This window comes from Syngnathoides biaculeatus, chromosome 20, assembly GCF_019802595.1.
Source record: "Syngnathoides biaculeatus isolate LvHL_M chromosome 20, ASM1980259v1, whole genome shotgun sequence".
NCBI lineage: Eukaryota > Metazoa > Chordata > Actinopteri > Syngnathiformes > Syngnathidae > Syngnathoides > Syngnathoides biaculeatus.
The window spans coordinates 16,448,709-16,469,621 of record NC_084659.1 but is presented as its reverse complement, the minus strand read 5'-3'; the positions used below and the strand labels follow the sequence as shown (position 1 = coordinate 16,469,621).

The following is a 20,913-nucleotide window of genomic DNA, read 5'->3' as shown; positions in this document are numbered from 1 at the left end:
TCATCATCATCATCATCATCATCATCATCACCATCATCCATCATCATCATCATCATCATCATCATTATCATATTTAAATATTCACTGATTTATAAATAAAAGATTGAAACACTTGAACCGTAGATGAAAATTGTGAATGAAGTCCAGTGCTGTAAACAAATGGATTTAATGCTGAAATGGAAATTGAAAATTATTTTTAAAATATTCATTTAAGTTCCTGAAACACTGAAACAGAATTTTCAAATTATTCTACTTTGTTCCCTGCCTGACGGTGGCACTTGGAGTCTGCAGGATGGGATTTGAGATGTGAGGTTGGGGGGGCTTAGGGGTGAGATCTGCAGCCAGACTTTCTTGAGTGTAAGAGGACCAGGAAATGGTGCGAATGTGCTTGTGTTACAATATGAACAAAATACAAGTGTGTTCGAGTTATCGTAAATATATTTATTATGGACTTAGCCAGGACAAAGCCAGCTCCTACACACAGATGCAACAGTATCTTCCTTGAAGTGGCCAAGGACAACGTCCTCCTGATCAGAAGAAAGAAGAAAGACTTGTCCGTTATTTGTGCAATTATTCCAGCAAGTTAGGTGATATACGTAACAAAGTGCTCTGAGGATAATTTGTTCTTCATTTTTGTTTCTTCAGGGTCTCACATGCCCCTCGAACTGCGACATCGTAACCCCCAAATTTTTTTCTAGAACTTGAAAACTGCACTTCTCACAGCCAAAATGAATGAAGAAGCATACTGCAAGAACAAGGCGCACAGAAATGAAAAACATGATCACTTGTCATACTCGCTGTTGAAATTTCTTGAGATCTTATCCTATTTCATTCCCGGGACCCCATTGAGTCCTGCTCTCCTTGAGAAGGATAACCAAAGTACAAAGAACCTCCAAAGAAGAGCACATGACTTCATTCGTTGTCACAAGGGCATCAAGGGTGTTTTAAATGAAGGAGATAATCACATATTTCATTGATCATTTGGCTGGCACCCAAAACAAGAATCATTTGCCTTCAACCAACACAGGATGGTTCAATGACCCCTTTGCTTGCTCCGAGGGTCACCTTGAGCTACTCGTTAGCATACTGGAGATTGTGGAACCACAGATGGAATAGCTGTGCTCCTCCTGGAGTTGAACCCATGACCTCTCACACCCAAAGCGAGAATCATACCTCCAGACCAACGAGCCACATCAGTCACCATCCCCGTAAAGTTTCGCAGCCCTGCATGGTCTGGTCACCTGCCATCCACCACACGGTGCCTATCACACTCCTCATCTCCGGCACTCACCCTGAAACCATATCCCCCTTTGTCAACCCTTCCTCTGAGATGCCTGTGGTTCTTGGTATTCCCTGGTTTCAAATTACAAGACCAAAACAGACTGGACTCATTGAACTATCACTAGATGGAGTCCTCGTTGGCGCTGCCACTGCCTGGTTTCTGCTGTTAGAGCCTCCAAAGATGCTCCACCTGCTGTCGACCCAGTGGACCTCTCACAACTTCCACAAAAATATCGAGACCTCTCACCAGTATTCAGTCAGGACTTAGCAATAGCTCTTATGAGTACACTCGCTGCGGAGTCTGTCCTTCCTCTGGGAAACGAATCACTCATCATCCTCGTGCTAGGATGATTACATCACGCCTTGGTGGCTCACAACCAAATGAATCAGTCTTAAGTTTTTTAGTACACAAGTTCAGGAACAAATCACTCAGTTCACTTAAGTCCCTCCTATTCAGGACATTAACGAAGGTTGATGCCATTTTCCAAAGCTGACAAACACATTCAAGCAAGCTTCGATTTTGGTCCATCTCAATCAATTATCATGATGTCAAAAGTTTCATTTCAATTCAAAAAGTGAAACTAAACGAGATGCATCATTTTTTGATACATATATAATTTTGATTATTATAGCTTACAGCAAATGACGACTCCAAATGCACCACTTCTAGAAATAAAAATGTAACAACCAATTCAAAAACAAAATTGATCTATTTTTATATCTAAAATCTAGCCAGTAATTTCCCCTCTGAAAAGTATATTTCCAAGTGATTAATCAATATATGTGTGAGACCTGAAATCAAGTGAGTTTTCTACTACCACATTCATTTTTCTGATTACCACAACTTTGGAAAGAGTTATGTGCACACAATATTTTTAAACAATATTTTATTATGGTGGCACTCGACTCAACATCGAAAGTGACAAGCGCCTCATGTACAACAGCTCCTTGACGACAAAAACAAACAAAAAAAAAACTCAGCCGGAGACCATATGTTCCCGGAAAACTGGTACAAGAGTCTCCTCGTTAGTATAGTGGACAGTATCTCCACCTGTCACGCGGAAGACCGGGGTTCGATTTCCTAATGGAGAGGAAATGTTATCCTTTGATTATTGTGGGGCTCTTCTTTGCGAAAAATAAACCGAGCATGTTTGTTTCCAAACAACGACTTCACGCGTATCAAGCATATATAACAACTCCTGTTCTACACATGCCCAATGTGGTTTTCCACATATTAAATCAGTGATTGACATAATTTTTGGGTACGAGCTGTTGTTCATGTGGTGCAATCATACATGCCAGCAATGTATGATATAATGCCAACTTCAACAAACCCATTTGGAAACTCAAGCAACGTGTATTCTTTTAATTTCCAGAAAACTTCTTGAAAAAAAAGTTATTCAAATATGGACCCAGACACGACAGGGGGTGTGTGGCTCACACACACACACACAGATGCTCACACAAACACAGAGACACACACAGGTACACAAAAGTTTCAGTTTTCATGTGAAAATATTTAGCCAGGTCTGTGCTAACTCTGATTCAAATATTGATGTTTCTAGAATTGGTATGGGTGGTACAGTGGATCAGGTGGAAAGCGCTGGCCTCACAGTTCTGAGGTCCTGGGTTCAATCCCGGACCTCCCTGTGTGGAGTTTGCATGTTCTCCCCGCGCTTGCGTGGATTTTCTTCTCACATCCAAAAAAAAAACATGCAACATTAATTGGACACTCTAAATTGCCCCTCGGTGTGATTGTGAGTGTGGCTGTTTTTCTCAATATCCCCTGTGATTGGCTGGCAACCAGTTCAGGGTGTACCCTGCCTCCTGCCTGTTGACAGCTGGAATCGGCTCCAGCACTCCCTGTGACCCTCGTGAGGATAAGCGGCAAAGAAAATGAATGAATGGATGGAGATGGAGCGTCACCACCAACACCTCCAGGAGAAAGAACTCATCAGGTCTTCATGAGGAAATAGAAGACTCATCTTTATTTTCATGAACATTCATGCATGTACACAAAATTTGTTGTCTGCATTTTACTCATCACAGTGAACACACACACTTGTTATTGGAACACACTGGAGCAACAGGGGAGCAGTTCAGGGTATCTGTGTCTTGCTCATGGACACAACATCAGTGAGTTTGGGTGGGGTCTTGAACCTACTGTTGTTTTCCCCATGGTGGCAGTCCAGCTAAACCATTGGTCCAGGCCCATTAATTTGGGTCGATGTCAAAAGTTGAAATCACCAAAAACATTGACAGGCAATTAGTGTTAGGATTAAAGAAAAAAAAATCTTTGATGAAAAGCCTTGGCAAAAATTTACAGTTTCATGTTTTCTTTCTTGGTCCTCTTGCACTCGAGAACGTTTGGGTGCTCACCTCTTGGGACGCCCACCTCACATCTCAAGTCCCATCCTGCAGACCTCAACCGCCACCGTCAGGTAGGGAATGAAGTATAATAATTTTGTTTAATATTTCACCTTTCACCGAAACCATATTAGAACCAAAAATTTATTTTCCTCCCTCATTTTTTTCCAATTTCATCCATTTTTGAAAAAGCTCGATCAAGCCACGAGAGCGGCGCTAAAAAAGATCAAGAAATGTGGGTTGCCTCCTCCTGGTCTTGTAGAATGCTTCTAAAATGAGTGTCAAGAATTGACTATTGTGGCTCGTTGGTCTAGGGGTATGATTCTCGCTTAGGGTGCGAGAGGTCCCGGGTTCAAATCCCGGACGAGCCCCTGTAAGAGGTTTTCCTTAACAATTGTCACATGAAATACTATGTGTCAGAAAGTTAACTACTTACCAGTCAGTCACAAGGCAGTTGTGGTTGATCGTGACGGCATGCTGAGAAAAAAAAAACCATTAGCTGTACTTTTTTTTTTTTTTAACTTTAGCTCACATGTGCAAATAACGACAGTACTGGAAAACACGCTGTCAGTGAGTCCCGCCCTATTTTCAGCCCTCGCTTAAGAAATCTTCTCAAACATGAGTATGGATGCTGTAGTCAAGAAGACAAAAATGTATCACTTTCATACGGAATGTTAGGCGGATTTCTTTTTCACGATGTCATTGTTGAAGTGCGTTTGCCTCATCTCCAAGTGTAGTGAATTGTGGAACGGCATCTTCGAATTGTTAATGGAAAATACGACACTGACATTCCGCCGAAAAGCAAGCTGAGAATGAGGAAAGTGAAATGAACTAGAATCTCAATTGGCCGCACAGCAGTCACTTTTCACACAATATAGTTGAACAGCGAAAGCCGCCATCATCATTTCCGGGTTCATCACATCACACATAAAAGAGAGTTAGTTGACTCGTTGTTCAGATCTTTTAAACATAAGGTGGGAATATTATCTTCAATAGAATCTCTGTAGCTGTAAATGAGTGCAGTGACACGGCACTGTGAAGCCATCGCTGACGTGTGGAAGGACATCGAAGATTGTGAGTGTTTCTCACTGCAAAAAGGTGAAGCTGACAGAACCCTTGTCAGCGAATGGAAATTTGGGAAAAAGGGGTTTTCTGGGACTTAAAAACTGGACTTCTCAAGGTCACAGGTAATCGAGAAGCATACCGAAAGAACAAGGCCCACAGAAATGCAAAAGATGCTCACTTGTCATACTGGCCACTGTGGGACGACGGCAAAGGATTCCTGGCTGTTGACATTTTCAAAGAGAGCTCGTTGTGAATTTCAACCCCGGGACCTCTTTCAGTGAGGCTCTCCTTGAGAAGTGTTTCCAAAGAACAACAACCAACACAGACGAGCAAATGACTTCATAAGTCAATGATCACTTGGCTGCCACCCTAAACAAGAATGAACCGTTGAGTTTCTACACAGGCCACCTTGAGAAAGACAGCAAGGTAAAATATTACAGCATACTGAGCCACAACGGACGGCTTAGCAGTGTTCGCCCGAGAATCATACCTCTAGAACAACGAACCACACGGGTGGATTTGTGCCCCCAGCCACTCCCATCTCCGTAAAACTTCACGGCCCTGAAGGGCCAGGTCATCTCCTCTGTCACCCACCAAACACTGCCGATCCCGCTCTTCATCTCCGGCAATCACCAATCAACAAAAGTAGGACAAAAGTCTTAGTCCATGATTGGATATCGTACAGTACATCACAAATGTTGGATGAGACCACTTAGGTCCCCCCCTGAATCCGAATTTCAATTTTTCACCTTAAAAAGTCATTTTAAAAATCCACGTGCTATGAACTTTGGTAGGAATAGTTTGTCAGGTGTCCCAATCAATCAATCAATCAATAGCCTTTATTGTCATTATATGCTGTCCATACAATGAAATGATGAGTGCGTCTCCACAAGGTGCAATAAAATTTAATTAAAAAAAAAAAAAACAAAGAACATCTTGGGAAACATACAAACAGAGAAAACATCAAGGTACAGTTGCAGCTAAAATAAATGCACAAAAGTGCAGTTGAAAAATACAACATTAAATTGTGATTCCTTATTTCTATAAATAGTTTGAGTATAAATCTTACCTGGCAAGGGTGGCGCACCACTTCCTCGGGTACTGCTGGCGTGTTGACTGAAATCAGATGGAAAATACACGAGAAGTCAGTGAAACAGGGCAAGAAGAGAAAAAACGTTCAAAGCAGTTTTCATTTCATTACATTACAAACATTAGCAAATGTTACATTAGCAAAGGATTTCATAACCCAACACCGAGCAGCCAGCCAATACTGTTACGCTTTCTTAGTCACGTGACAACAGTGAGTTCAATCCTTTTATTTTCCTGTAGTATGTTGTTAAAAAGGAGTGTAACACATTACAACAGAAAATTTGGCAACAGAGCGTAGTTATTTTCCCCACGGACATATTTGACAGCAATGCTGCTTCTCAGCTTCAACGTTTGATCAACTGCAGAACATAAATAATGATGCGGTCGGTTAACGTGAAATGCAAAAATGCGACGTGTATCAATGGTTAATTTCATGATGTCACTTCAAGGACAACAAGTCTTTTAAAGATGATTTTGTCGGCTGTATTTCCTCTTGCCAAACTGGCTTTGGTTTGCTCTGAATCAACCTTCCTGTTGAAACATGTTATGAAACGCGGGGAGGTGAAACAAACTGACTGGGATGAAAGATGACGAGCAGATTCATAATCAGAATAATCGGAGTCGTACTCCGGCAGCCGGTCATACAAATCATGGTCCTCCTCATATTCCGAAAAGTCAGAGTCCAGAAGAATATGAGGAGCCCGACGGGTCGTGTTCGGGACGTATTCATACCTCGCTGGCGGAGCGTAAGACACGGAAGCGGAGGACATCAGGGAGCCTACCCGGATCGGAAGGCTTGGTCCCCCGGCAGACGGTCTACCTTGTCGTCGGTCCCGGCGACGCCGGGTCTTTCCTGCTGGGTCCCTGTGATGGCCAGTTCGTTCTGTCACGTCCCATCGGAACGGGAGTGGGACCCAAATGCAGGATTCGGAAGATGCAAGGTAGTTCAAGAGACACGTTTTTATATGCAGAGGTCGGTCGGGGATCGAGCAGGCAGTCCGGTGCAGCAGCGGTAGTTGGGACGTCGGGCGAAGAGAGCAGATAGAGCAGATGATCGGACAGGTAGGAGTCGGTACACAGGGGAACAATCAACGCAGGCAGAAGTAACGAAGGAGTCAGGCTTACAAGGTTGGTCGGAGAACATGCGAAGGTCGGTACACACAGGTTCGATCAGGGATACCGGAACACACGAACAGGACATGAAGATCAATGAATTGGCAGGGACCAATCGTCATCGGGGTGATATAAATACACAGACTAATCAACCCACATGAGACGCAGGTGTGCACCCCAATCAGCGCGCCCGCGCAGGCACCCGCACAGCTCATGCTGGAGCGGCAGGCTCATGACAAAGACAAGTAACATGACAATGTTCAGAGGAGTTATTGCCATTACACTGCACTGATTCAGTTAATGGCAGTCCAAAATATGCCATTGAAATTTGTTTTCATGAAACATTTCACTCAGTGTTAACATAACTTTGTAGTGCATTTGAAAATATAACACAAAAGCCAAACTAACAATGTATTCTGATTCTTCTTATGTAAGATGAATTGGAAGTTCTAAAAAAATGGACAATTGTACCTTCCAGGAAGTGGTTCCTGCAGGAGCAACTTTTAAAGGATAAAAAACTTCACAAAACTGAACTGCAGCAATGTAAATTTCACAGCCAAAAGAATGAGATGTGGCTCTGGGGTTGACTGCATCCCTTAAAGCTGACATTTGTTCATCAGTCAGTTGCAAATTAGAGTTCGGCACAGTGACACTTAACACATCCTGCAGAGGAAGCCCGCTGTCTTCCCATTCGATGTCTGGAATCTGTACACCCTGTAAAAAACAAGGAAGGGTGGGAGAGAACTCATAATTTCATTTGTCATAATTTTGTAGGTTACTATTATATAAATGAGTTGAATTAAACAAATGCAAATGTACAATTAAAATATATCTCTGTCAAGGAACTGGGAGGTTCAGGAATTGAGTGATGGTTCCGACCAAAAAACCCAGTGCTGGTAGGAGATATGTTACTTTCAGTTCGAAGTGGATGAATAGCCACTGCGGAAAGTATCCAGATCATCCTGCAGCCGTGGCAGGAAGCCATAATGGCACAAGAAGAGGTGTGCAACATTTGAAAGTTGAGGTACGCCTCCCCTTCAAGGTAGTGAAGCACATCATCATAAATGCATGTCACAGGTGCCCACAGGTCTCTCCACAGTCGCTCTATCCTTGAATTACAGAGTAATAAACAAATAGTTAAAATGCCCTTTGAATGTCATTATGTTGAAGATCACACTAAGATATATAGCTATAGACTACAAAAACATCACATTTTATGAAGTTTTAATATCAACAAACCTTTGATTGAGAACACTTTCCAGATATGAAGCTGCTTCTCTTGTCCCACGAACCATATAAACATGAGACGTGCAACCTCCACGTTTTCCACCCCTTGATCAGCACGTACCCTCAAAACAAAATATGGAACGGATTAAAAATTTCCACAATTACATAAAAGTACAGCACTGCATTGATGAGAAATTTGAATCGAGCTAAAAAAAAAAAATATTTCCAACCTAAAACATATTTTGGAGATAGATAAATGATAATGATCGATCATGGACTAAATTCCACAGGTGACAAGCACATAAATTGAATGCTGTCTCGCTCTGATTCGAACTCTGAATGCAGAGAGTAAGGATGACCCTGATCACCTTTGGATTCTCGGTGGGTCACAAATGTATTTTGGCCCTCACCCATTTCAGAAATGTATAAACCAATGACTATAATTTCAAATCTATTCTACGACAGAGAGCAAGCCAGTGTTCTAAACAAACTGCAGCTATTTGGACTTATAAAACCATGTTGCTGTTGCAGTGTACTGAAATAAAAGAGCAGACATGTTTTTGTAAATCCTGCTGAGACATCAGTCCCCTAACCCTTGATATGTTTTCAGGTGGGATTAGGCTGACCTTATACTAATGTGACGGTTAAATTCAAGTCTGAGTCAGAAACCACCCCCAGATTTCTAACTTGCCTGCTGCCTAGTTTATATATGCATGAAGTTGAATACTGACTTGGAATCTTTCATAGTGGCAACTCAAAAATCCTATAATTTCTCTTTTATCTTCATTTAATTCAGAGATGAAAATTGATGAAAGCCTGAAAGAGGAAACCCAAAAACTCCTCCACTGAACCCTGAAAGAAAGCCAGTGGGCAGATGCCAGGTTGGTTGTAAGTTGCAACCAAGACACATTATCTGACAAACAGCAAAAAGTACAGAAGTAAAATACAAATATTATTAAACCATCACAGTGCATTTATGGACGTTACAGCACCTTTCGAAAAAAAAAAACCATACGTCACTACGAAAGCATAAACTGGATTGGCTGTGGAGCGTTTTCTCCCATGGACCGCCATAGAGATGTCACGTGACTGAGAAAACGTAACAGGATTGGCTGTTGCTGCTGGGGTGTTGAGTTCTGAAATCCTTTGCAAATGTCTGTTTCGTCTTTTCAGAGCGACAGTGAATTTTTACAACGAAACTGAAATTTTAACAAACGAAGCTGAATTTATTTCAGACAGCGAATTATTCAATTGAACATTTCAAAATTCAAATCCTATTTCAACTGCAAAATCCACGTAACATTTCGATTGCATTTGAATTTCAAATCAATTTCAAATTAAAAATCTCGTGGCACTTGTCTACTTCCACAGAAGTAATTAAAGAATTCACCCACATACAATTACTCCCTCAATATCATGGCAAAAAAAAAGAAACCTGCGCTGTGGAGAAACTGCTGGATTGCTGATGGGCTGAGGGAGAAGGACGGGTTGTGGCGCCGGTCAGCTGAGACCCGATTGTTCTCCCGTCAGATTGCGGACGTCCCTCTGGTCACTGCTCGGACCGCAAGAGCATCAACTGCAGCGACGATCGACACATGTTGTTCCGTTTACCTCAAGGCTTGACGGACGCTTTGGGCAGAAGCCAGGGAAGGTACGTGCGCCACACGCTACCTTGGAAAGGGGCTCGCTCTTAGAATGTTATGATGAGCCCAATGTCAGTTGAACCATTAAATTGAACTTTAGTTGACCTTCCTGTCGCTTTGAATGCACATCAGTGGTTCTGTTTTCGTATTTCCCACTTTGGGGCACAAAGTGAACAAGGAGCTGAGCGGCAAAATTGATCAATGAGAAAGGGTATAAAAGGGACGTGTACTTCGGTGTGGGGAGAAGAGGCACCTCTGTATCTGACCTATAGACTGCATTAAATGATACACCAAGAGAAAGGGAAACTAAATCGGGGTCAGGCTTGTGAGGCAGTGGTCAACTCAATTATTATGATCAGCGCGTGAGAATACGTCGAGAAGGGTGTAGCCGGACAACTCGTGGAAAGGTGAGATAGAGTCTTTGGAGGGTGTCCGTGCTCTCTGTGGGGTGCCTTCAGCGGCGAACCGTTGCGCCAAGCTGGACGGCTTGCAGTATGAGACGACTATTTCTTGTGTAGCGTAGGTACATCTGTGGGAGCGGCGGTGCCGCGGCTTACAATGCCCACTTGGTGTCCAATGCTCACGTCTAGTGTCCTCCGTTGGCCTCCGGTGAGACGCCTGCTCGGAGTGGTGGGTGCAACAGTGGCCGGGGAACTTGGATACTGGGCAGTGCGGCGTTGGTGCCGTTTGACACATCTTTGTATCGGGGGGAGCGCGACTGCTGTGTGTGGCGTTTCTGAGAGGTTTTCGATTCTTTGCTCAGCTACTTCGGTCCGGGACGTGTCTTGGCAGGCGTGAGATTGAAACTACGTCCGGGGTCGGATAGTACTCTCCTACCTCCTTTGGGCAACCGTCTTTGCTTGCTCTTGAGAGTAATGGTTCGCGTCTACTCGTACGCACTGGTGGTGTGCGATCATCCCCCGTGCTCTTGCCCACAGCCTGAGGCCGCACTCTGTGCGGTAGCTGGTCCTGTTTCCGGCAAGATCTCTCGCCCTCGCTTTTTCTATTCCCCCCATCTGGACTCCCCTAGGTCGGCCAGGAGGCGGGGGGCCTAGCGGTGATCGGGACCCTTCGCCCGCTTTTCCATGTCTGGTGTGGCGGGGCGCGGCCATGTCTTCCGGTGGCACCGCACCGGCCGGCAGCGGTTGGAGCTTCCCCCCCTCGCCGTCTCCCCTCCGGAGTACCGTCCGCCGCGGTAAGCGTGGCGCCTATTACGACGACTGAGATCCCTCACGCCCCTAACCAGGTCGAGGTAACGCCGGCGACCAGGAGTGTGCCTGGCACTCGGTTGGTTGTGTGAAGCCTGGTGTTTTGTGGTTGTGCGGTAGGGACGGTAGCTTGACTTCCGCCCCCTTCCCCCTCCCGGAAGCGCAACTAGAGCCACGCCTAGCCCTCCCATTCCTGGAAACTCAACCGCTTTGCAAGGGTATCCGGCTTTGGTCCCGCTGGCCTGCCCATGGTCGAAGCAAAGACGCTGATTGTTGAGTCGTTGATGAAGGAGCCTTGCAGTCCCTCTGCGTCACACCCGCGCCTCTTCGGTGGGACTGGCAGTCCTCTGGAGGCCACTATACGTGGTACCTTTTCCTTCGATCCTTCTCATCCCGGCTGTCCCCCGCCCGTACCGGACTATATGGCATGCTGGCCCCTTCCTCTTCCACGCGGTGTATCTACATTTCGTGGTGGGGACGTGAGCCAATGGGCCTCGAAGTTGAGGTTGGGGTCCTCCCCCTTCTAGACGTGCGTTGCAGTTCGTTGCGAGGCGTTGCTCAGGGCGTTAAGTGGGCGGGTGCGCCTCTGGCACTTCCCGGGTCTGGGGAGTGAGTTTCGGGCGGGGGGATGTACGATCGCGCGCCCGTTCTTTCGGTTTCTTCCGGGCAGCCCCCCGTGTTTTCCTGCGGTTTCGCGCGGGTACCGGACTTCTCCGGGCCCTTGAGCTAGTGGGGGGGTAGTTTCCCTGGCTGGCTCGGGTGCATGGTTTCCGTGTTCTTCACCCGGGGGCCGAGCTGTTGACGGCTTGTCTGCCCCGCGGGTCTTCCGGTGGTCGCAACGGGCGCTCCGGCACTCCAGACTTTGCGGGGCTGGGCAGCCGGTGGCCTTACTGGTTTTCAGCCGGCCGGTCCCTGTAATCGAGCAGCTTGGCAGAGCTAGGTTGGGCCGAGCGCTTCCCGTAGGGGGGCGCTCGATTCTTCGTGTTGGCTTGTGACGGTGCAGGATTTCCGCCATGGGGAGTTGTGGACGGTTTGGTCATTAGTCGCCCCGCCGTAGTCTTTTCGGGGAGGGATTGTTAAAATTGCTCCTGGGGCCTTGACATCTTCCACCCTGTTAAGGGCCTCTGAATGCCTGGAAAAATTCTCTGAATAGATTGAAAATCTGAAATCTGTCACGTTGACCTCGACCCTCGCAGACGGCGTATCCCCTCGCCGGTCCGCCGCCATGGAGACGGCCGACATCCGGTGGTGGTGGTCTACCTGCTGCTGGTCACGGCCGTCGGAATTTGGGTCGGTTTCACAAAAAGTACACGCGCTCGCAAGTATTCAACTACAAATACTTGAAATGAAGTACTTCTTTGTGGTTTTTTTTTTTTTACACTTTCTCAAATTCTGCTATTTTTGCAGTTTTCAAACTTCCTTCTTTTAGATATCAAAAAAAAAAAAAAGCCACGTGAGCTTCAAATTCCATTTGTTAAGGGAATAATATTCAAAGGTTGCCTGGCCAAGCGCAACACCTGTTCGCGTCGTCCTCCCTCGGGAAGCAGAAACTGAATTCCAGCGTTTTCTGGAACTGAGCAGTCGTCCTTGTGAATCCAGCAAAACTGGAGGCCAGGGACCTAAAAAGAACCAAACGGCCTTTTCATCGGGCTCATTTGTGCTCGGCGCATTGGCCTTTCCGTCTTTACGGTCCCAAACGGCCTTTTTAGGTCCCGCCACTGCATTTCGTCTGATTCGAGTCGGAAACTTTGAGCTAGGCCACTCCAAAAAGCTTCATTTTGCTAGTTTAAGCCGCCGAGAAGTTGACTTGATGGTATTTTGGATCTTGACCCTGCCGCGGAGCCCGAGTGCGCTTCAGCTTGAGCGGACTTTGCGCTTGCATCAATCGCAGGGCGTGGTCCAGGTCCCGAAGGAGCAAAGCAGCCCAAGACCATCGCACCACCGCCACGTTGGACTGTTTTTCTGTGCTCCACGAGCTCCAGATGTAACGCAAAAGCTCAGTTTTCATTTTCTCAGTCCCTCTAATCTTCTCCCCGAGAGTCTCGGCAATCTTTCAGTTGTGGATTTTGGTCGGCTGCGGTCTCGTCCTTGGAACTCTGCCACGGTAGCCATTTTTGGGAAGAAATGAGTGAAAATGAACCAAAAGTTGTCATTAGCCACAATTCATTTCTGATTAAATACGGGATAATTCTGTTCTCCACACAGCACCGGGTGATTATTGAATATTTCCCCCTTTAATAAATGCAAATGCATTTTTCTGATCATCTTCTGCGAAACAGGGAAAATGTAGTGGAAAAATGTAAGAATTTGAGAAGGGGGTGGGGGGGGGGGATATACTTTTTCAGTTTAGTCTGGCCTCGTCTAGTTTTTGAGGTCATCAGATTAGTGGAACAAGGCCGACGTTCAGTCCTGATGCGGCGCCCAAACGCGGATGATTTTTTTTTTTATATGTGTGTCCTCAGGCGTCCGTGAGGGCCAATGGCAACACAGTGGGCGGGTACTTCCTGGCCGGCCGATCCATGACGTGGTGGCCTGTGAGTACCACGACCCGGAGCGCCTTCGGGCACGCAAATACGCGTACATTTGGTCATTTGTCGTTCCTCCCATTTCTCCGTTCGTCCTTCATCCGTTCATTTGCAATCTTCATCTTTCGGTCCATTCGTCAGTTTTTCGTGCCTCAATTCATTCCGCCACTTCCAACCCTTCCCTGATTCGTGGGGTCGTCCATTTAGACGTGAATCCGTTCGACCGCTAATCCCTTCGTCCGCTCGTCAGATCGGCGCATCGCTGATGTCCGGTAACATCGGCCTGGCGGGGACGGGGGCGGCGGGCGGCATCGCCGTGGGGGGCTTCGAGTTGAACGTAAGTCCGAAGTCCACGTGACGATCCCGTGGGCGGGGCCCCTCCTCCCATCACGCCTCGGTCCTGCGCGCCTAGGCGGCCTGGGTCCTGGTGGCCCTGGGCTGGATCTTCGTCCCGGTGTACGTGGCAGCCGGTGTGGTGACCATGCCCGAATACCTGGCCAAGCGCTTCGGAGGACGCAGGATCCGGATGTACATGTCCGTCCTGTCGCTGGTCCTCTACATCTTCGCCAAGCTATCTGTACGACGTGCACGCACACGCATAGCTTACGTCGACGCACAATCAATATGTGTGTGTGTGTTTGTGTGTCGCAGACGGACCTTTTCTCTGGAGCGTTGTTTATTAAAGTCTCCTTCGGATGGAACCTGTACGTGTCGACTGCAATCCTGCTGCTGGTCACGTGTGTGTACACGGTGGCAGGTAGACACGACACACGCGGCTTGTGCATCAGAGTCCTTCCCCGGGTTTTTGGGGTCACTCGTGGGACCCAATTGTTGCGCGTGAGCGTACCTGCCACGCGGTACCCACAGCACCTAGTTTTGCGGTTCTGGTCTCAGGCCAGCTAGCACATCCTCTTTCTCCGAGACTGCGAAAATGACTTCGGTCTGCTCGCGTTGGTTTCCCAAAGTGCTGCACTCTCACGTGGAGCAATTTTTAGACCTGAGCAAAGCGTCGCGGTCTCGTCATGTAGCCTAGCGACGGGAGACGCTGACGTGCGCTAACTCCGTGCAGGAGGTTTGACGGCCGTCATCTACACCGACGCGTTCCAGACTGTCGTCATGGTGGGAGGAGCCCTGACGCTCACGTTCATCGGTACGACGGCGCACGTGCCGAGAGCCGCGTGCCAAAGACAAATCCTGAGCGGAGTGCGCGTTGATTTGCCAGCGTTCTCCAGAGTGGGCTGGTACGAGGGTCTGACGGACGTTTACATGTCATCCATTCCCACGGCGACGGTGCCCAACACCACCTGCCACCTCCCTCGCGCCGACGCCTTCCACATGTTTCGAGACCCTTTGTCTTCAGACTCGCCCTGGCCGGGACTCGTTTTCGGACTCACCGTCATCGCGACCTGGGTGTGGTGCACTGACCAGGTAAGGACACGTTAAGCTGCGCTAAGATCTCGTAAGGACTCACCCGCTCTGGGACTGGTCTGGTCGAGTCCAATTTCTTCTGTTCTCGTCAGAATCAGAATTAGCGTCATCTTTATTGGCTAACTCCGTTCAACCCCACCGGGAATTGCACTCTCGCGCCATAGCAACCGAGCCGGGTGTTGGCGAGGGCGGCGAGAGCGTCAAACTGCATCGAGGTCCTCAGCCGGGTGCACTCTTGTTGTTGTTGTTGTTGTTTTTTTTTTTATCTTAACTTCCCTCGGCGACGGTCATTTCCTTTGTCGGCTGCTTTCCGGACGGCTTGAACGGGACTCTGCCCGCCACTCCTAAAGGCCCGGCGGAGTTGGCGCCGTCGGCCAAATAGTTAAGCCCGGGCTTGTCTGTCTGCGCCGGCGTCGTACCTGGTCTATTCCTGTGCGGGCAGGTGACGGTCCAAAGGTCTCTGGCTGCACGTTCGCTGAGTCACGCCAAAGGAGGAAGCGTCTTGGGGGGTTACCTCAAAGTATTGCCAATGTTCTTCATCGTCATGCCAGGCATGATCAGCAGAGCGCTGTTCCCAGGTCAGAAGCGCAAGCGTCGTGTTGTATTTGCGGACACGGGATGATTGCGTGCGTGCGCGTAGACGAGGTGGCTTGTGTGGATCCCGGAGTGTGTCAGCGTGTGTGCGGGACTCCGGTGGGCTGCTCCAACATCGCGTACCCCAAACTGGTGGTGGAGCTCATGCCGGTGGGTGAGTAGCCGCATTCCTTGCGCGTTCTTCCGTAATATTTGCACCCTCGAGCCGATTCAGATTGCGACTGCGACTGCGACGCAGGCGTTCGCGGCCTGATGCTGGCCGTGATGTTCGTCAGCCTGCTGTCGTCGCTGACGTCCATTTTCAACAGCAGCTCCACTCTGTTCACTTTGGACCTTTACCACCGGGCCCGACCCGCCGCCTCGGAAATGGAACTCATGATCGTCGGCAGGTGCGTCCCGCCGCCCGCCTGCGTTTGTCGCCTCCGCCGTCACGCGCGCTCTCAACCCGCGCAGGGTGTTCATCCTGGCGCTGGTGGTCGTCAGCGTCCTGTGGATCCCCGTCATCCAATCGGCTAACAGCGGGCGCCTCTTTGAATACGCCCAATCGGTGGTCAGCTTTCTGGCCCCGCCGATCACCGCCGTCTTCTGGCCGCGCACCAACGAGCAGGTCGGTCGGTATTTCGACACTCTCCGTGATTCTTCTGGGTGACCTTTCGATTTCTTTGCGTGCGGGTCAGGGCGCGTTCTGGGGCCTGATGGCGGGCCTGGCGGTGGGCTTGACCCGGATGGTCCTGGAGTTCTCCTACGAGGTCCCGGCGTGCGGCGAGCCCGACCCCCGTCCCTCGGTGCTGACTCGGGTGCACTACCTTTACTTCGCCGTCATCCTGATGGCGTTCAGCCGCTCGGTGATGGTCGCCGTCAGCTTGGCCACGCCGGCCATACCCGCGCACCACGTGAGCTGCGCGCACACACGCGTTTACTCGCTCTCGTCCGGCAACCGCCGTAACTCGAAAACGCGAGCGATACGGTCGAGACGTACCGCCGGGAGTGCCGAGGCCGCAGAGCCCAGCGAGCCGTGACCCTCGCGTGCGACGACGTCGGCCGCTTCGGGCCGTCGTCCTCTTTACTCCGTTGAACTGGCGCTAAAAGGTTTGAAAAACGAGAGTCAACACGTTTGTGTGCGAAGGTTTCCGAACCGAAGGAGACGGACGGGGAAAAAGTATCTCCGAAAGGTGATGTTGGTGAAAACTAGTACCGAGTACCCAGTACCACAAGTCAAAGTCACGCAGAAAGACGACGTCCGGTCAGCCGAGACTGTAATTGAGAATAATCACGAAATTGTGTGCGTGTGCGCGTGCGCGTGTGGACGCGTCAGCTGCACAGACTGACGTGGTGGTCGAGACACAGCACGTCGCCTCGGGTGGATCTGGGCTGCGACGCGACGAACTGCGACCCCGCCGGCCCCCCCCGCCAGCTCGCCGGCCCCCCCGGTGGCGCCGGACGCTTCTGGCCTGAGCGGCGCTTCGTCGGACGTTCCCGTCGCCCGCGGCGCCAAACTCGACTCCCTGAAGGAGGCGCCGCTGTGGAGGAACGTTTGCAACGTCAACGCCGTCCTGCTGCTCGCCATCAACGTCTTCCTTCGGGGTTACTACGCGTGAATGACCCAATCGCAACAGCGCCACCCGTGTCTTCCGATGGGGAACTGCGCCCGCCCGCCCGCCCGACTCGACGTATTACAGCGCCACCCGCTGGCCGCGCTGCAGACAATTTCCATTTACGGTGTGATTGCCGGTGTGTGCAAAAATGAACTTGACATAAAAGATGTTTCTTCACGTTTTTACTTCATTGAACATAAGCGTGCGAGTTTAAAGGTTGACTGATTTAAAAAAAGATATATATATATATTCATTATTGTCTTTTTATGACACAACCAAGAAGGACAAAAAGTCATGGCAATCAACAATGAGAAAACAATTGGGAGATAATAAAATCAAATTCTGACACGTTCATAGACATTCGGTCCATTAATTTGCTCGTTTGGAGTCTGTAGACTAGGAAATTCCAAGTTGCACGGAGCCAAAGAACAACAAACAAGTTGTGGGTTTGAATCTTGTCTTGCCTGCCTTTGTGCACTTTACGCTGTGCTTGGATTCGCATGCCATTTTTCAAAAAGACGTTAACATCTTAGCTCCCATGCTTTCTGTATGTGTTTTCTTTTAAAAGAATAGTTTCATGGATGAGGATACGAGGCCATTTCCTTCGCCGCTTATCCTCACAAGGTTCGCTGTCATCTGGCAGGAGGTCGCCAGCCAGTCGCAGGGCACACAGAGACTCAAGACGACGCCGCCGGGGAAATGAATTGAGCGTTGCACGTTTTTTGGGGACGGGGACGACATGCAAAGTGCGGGATTTGAACCCCGGTCCTCGTAACTGCGAGGCAGACGCTCTTACCGGTTGCCGCGCCGTGCAGTTTGAAAGTGACTCATTGTTTCGTAAAACTTTTTTCTTGTGGAAAAAATGAAAGAGGGTTAGGGGTTTCCTCAAACTGGAAATATTTTTGTAAAACTCCCAAATGGAATTTTTTTTTTTTTTTTTTTTTTTGGTTCTGGAATCGTTTCACATTTCTGCAAAATTACAAGATAGGTTGCGCAACGAGCTCTGTACGCGTTGCCCAAAAGTTTTTCCTCAGCATTTTTCAAATCTTGCCGACGATTCCGGCAGGTTGTTCTTAAGCCCCGCCCCCACCCGTGACGAGCTGACAGGTGGCAGGTGCGCGTCGTCCGACGTCCGACGTCCGAGCTCCTCTTAAGCGCGCCCTCGGCCGGCTTTGCGGTTCTCGGCGGTGACGATGGCGACGGCGGCTCACCTCTTTGCGCTTTTGCTGGCGGCCTCCGCGGACCTCCTGGCGACGCCGCCGCCTTTGCCGACGGTCACGTGCGGCGCGGAGGGCGCGGCGGGGGCGGCGGCCCTCGCCGTCCGACACGTCAACGAGCATCACAAGCACGGCTTCAAGTTCGGCCTGTGGAAAGTCCTCAGCAGCAATTTCCAACAGGTACTCGGCAGCGCGGGTCGGGGTCGGGAACGCGTCCCCGACCCGCGAAACGTGACCTTGTGTGCACGCGCGCAGGTTCCGGGGGGTTGCCACATCGGCGTGCACGTGAAACTGGTGCAGACCAAATGTCACTTCACCGACCCAAAACCGCTGGAGCGATGCCAGCCCTTCGGACGCGCCGAACGGGTTCGTGACGGATTTCTTCTTCGTTGTACTTGAGCCGCTTTTTCTTCCCGCGTCCTTGGTTAACTTTTTTTTTTTTTTTAAATTATTATTTTTAATTTATTTATTTTTATTTATTTATTTTTTTAAGGGCGCAGTGGCAGCCTGCGTCGCTTACGTTTGGGTCGCTTGGGGCTCGGCCACCGTCGCCGGATACGACTGCGCCACCAGACCAGGTCACAACTCGAAAACGCTTCTTGCAGTTTCCACTCCAAAAAAAAAAAAAAAAGTCAACTGTCGAAGTTTCTGACAGGATTTTGGATTCGGACACTTTAGTTGTCCTGACTTGGATGTTGACATTTTAATTTGGTTTTTGACTTTTTTTTTTTAATTGCCATTCTGTTTTTTCCTATCTTCTCCAAACTTTGAGGTTGTTGACAGAGTTTCTCTTCACATTTTTTTTTTTAAGGTCCCTCAACGCCATAAAGATGGCGGTTTCTTCTTTTTGCAGCGATCGCTGAGGTTTTTTTTTGTTTTAACTTTTCATGCGCCTCCCAGAACCGCGCGACGAGGAGCTGACCCGGACTTGCCCCGACTGCCCCACCCTGCTGGCCCTGGACGACCCGACGGCGGTGCAGGCGGCGCAGCAGGCGGCCCTCAAGTTCAACCGCGAGGGCGCCCACCACAAGTACTTCGCCCTGATGGAAGTGGCCCACGCGACTTCTGCGGTGAAGGCCGTTGAATTTCTGCTCGCTCACGCATGCACTTTTTATTTTATTCTTTTTTTTAAATTATTATTGTTTTTAAATGGGATGCCCCCACCCCCCCCCTTTTTTTTTTTTTTTTTTTGCGTTTCAGTACGTCAGAGGTACAGGCCCGCAGACCTGGATCCGGTTGGCCCTGGTGGAGACCAACTGCCCCCGAGAGGCCAGGAACCCGCTGGCGGTCTGCAGACCCCTCTGCCTGCAACGAGCTGTAAGCCGGTTCTGACATCCTTGACGTGGGACTGTTTTGGACCAGATTTTCTGTTTTAATTTGCTTACCTGGTTTGTGAAAATTCCAAACCCGTTTGGGTTTTTAAACTTAATCTGGCTCTTCACTTTCTTGACCGTGTTAGTTTTACTGGTTGACACTTTGGCTCTAAACTGGCTTTTTTCCTTTTTTTTTTTTTTTTTTTTTTTAAATCTGGGTTTTGACTTATTCTGGAGTCTTGGGACTTGGTTTTCAGTTTTCCTCCTCGATTACCTGGTTCTTGATTTATTTAGCTAGTTTTTACTGTTTTCATCAAACTTTTTTTTTTGGCCCCTCATATGGCTCAAGCTGCAAAGTAAGGACCCCCCCCCTTTTTTTTTTTTTTGCGTTTCAGTACGTCAGAGGTACAGGCCCGCAGACCTGGATCCGGTTGGCCCTGGTGGAGACCAACTGCCCCCGAGAGGCCAGGAACCCGCTGGCGGTCTGCAGACCCCTCTGCCTGCAACGAGCTGTAAGCCGGTTCTGACATCCTTGACGTGGGACTGTTTTGGACCAGATTTTCTGTTTTAATTTGCTTACCTGGTTTGTGAAAATTCCAAACCCGTTTGGGTTTTTAAACTTAATCTGGCTCTTCACTTTCTTGACCGTGTTAGTTTTACTGGTTGACACTTTGGGTCTAAACTGGCTTTTTTCCTTTTTTTTTTTTTTTTTTTTTTAAATCTGGGTTTTGACTTATTCTGGAGTCTTGGGACTTGGTTTTCAGTTTTCCTCCTCGATTACCTGGTTCTTGATTTATTTAGCTAGTTTTTACTGTTTTCATCAAACTTTTTTTTTTGGCCCCTCATATGGCTCAAGCTGCAAAGTAAGGACCCCCCCCCTTTTTTTTTTTTTGTTGTTGTTGTCTTTCCTTTCCAAAGCGTCACGCCTATTGCAAAGTCACGTATTACAACATGCAGAAAGAAGTGCAAGACATGGAATGCGAAATCTATCCACCCAAGGTAAGTGCCGACAAAACCTGCTGGTGCACGTGGGGTACCAGACTCATTGTTGCTTTGCAGAATTCTGCACCCCCTCCGGCCGGCGTGGAGGAGCCCGCGTGCGGCCCGCTTTTCCACGAAAGTCCCGAAGCGAAAGCCTGCGAGGCCCGGCTGGCCGTCCGCGAACGGGCCGTCCACCACATTTGTCCCTTCCCGCTTGTCGTAGTCCTGCAGCGGGAACGCTACCCGCAGGAGCGGGAGCCTTGGGTC

General features: G+C 48.8%; 2 protein-coding genes, 1 long non-coding RNA gene and 1 other non-coding gene across 6 annotated transcripts in view; 3 read left to right on the top strand and 1 right to left on the bottom strand.

The window, feature by feature from the left end:
- Positions 1-3,947: 3,947 nt before the first annotated feature.
- trnap-agg (transfer RNA proline (anticodon AGG)) lies at positions 3,948-4,019 on the top strand. The gene has a single exon. It is a non-coding gene; the product is annotated as a tRNA-Pro (tRNA).
- A 67-nt stretch (positions 4,020-4,086) lies between these two features.
- On the bottom strand, positions 4,087-7,804 carry LOC133493522 (uncharacterized). Of its 3 annotated transcripts, XR_009793027.1 has the most exons (6): positions 7,735-7,804; positions 7,387-7,629; positions 5,783-5,829; positions 5,204-5,333; positions 4,892-5,121; positions 4,087-4,125 (listed from the first exon to the last, which is right to left on the bottom strand). It is a non-coding gene; the product is annotated as an uncharacterized LOC133493522 (long non-coding RNA). The 3 variants fall into 3 exon arrangements; XR_009793026.1 differs by lacking the exon at positions 7,735-7,804 and having other exon boundaries at positions 7,387-7,703; XR_009793028.1 differs by lacking the exon at positions 7,735-7,804 and having other exon boundaries at positions 5,204-5,327; positions 7,387-7,703.
- A 5,693-nt stretch (positions 7,805-13,497) lies between these two features.
- On the top strand, positions 13,498-17,335 carry LOC133493517 (sodium/glucose cotransporter 4-like). The gene is given in 13 exon segments (XM_061806954.1): positions 13,498-13,527; positions 13,769-13,855; positions 13,931-14,095; positions 14,170-14,275; positions 14,588-14,668; positions 14,741-14,946; positions 15,389-15,524; positions 15,587-15,694; positions 15,779-15,929; positions 15,994-16,147; positions 16,218-16,433; positions 16,856-16,912; positions 16,914-17,335. Coding segments are annotated over 13 exon segments (1,707 nt in total). The 5' UTR covers positions 13,498-13,512; the 3' UTR covers positions 17,139-17,335.
- Positions 17,336-18,233: 898 nt separating this feature from the next.
- LOC133493995 (alpha-2-HS-glycoprotein-like) overlaps positions 18,234-20,913 on the top strand; it is a 3,139-nt gene continuing 459 nt past the window's right edge. The window contains exons 1-8 of the mRNA XM_061808011.1: positions 18,234-18,532; positions 18,608-18,718; positions 18,846-18,930; positions 19,253-19,422; positions 19,553-19,677; positions 20,015-20,177; positions 20,584-20,664; positions 20,725-20,910. Of these exons, the coding sequence (XP_061663995.1) occupies positions 18,329-18,532; positions 18,608-18,718; positions 18,846-18,930; positions 19,253-19,422; positions 19,553-19,677; positions 20,015-20,177; positions 20,584-20,664; positions 20,725-20,910 (1,125 nt within the window). The 5' untranslated portion in view covers positions 18,234-18,328. The remainder of the gene's footprint in view (positions 18,533-18,607; positions 18,719-18,845; positions 18,931-19,252; positions 19,423-19,552; positions 19,678-20,014; positions 20,178-20,583; positions 20,665-20,724; positions 20,911-20,913) is intronic.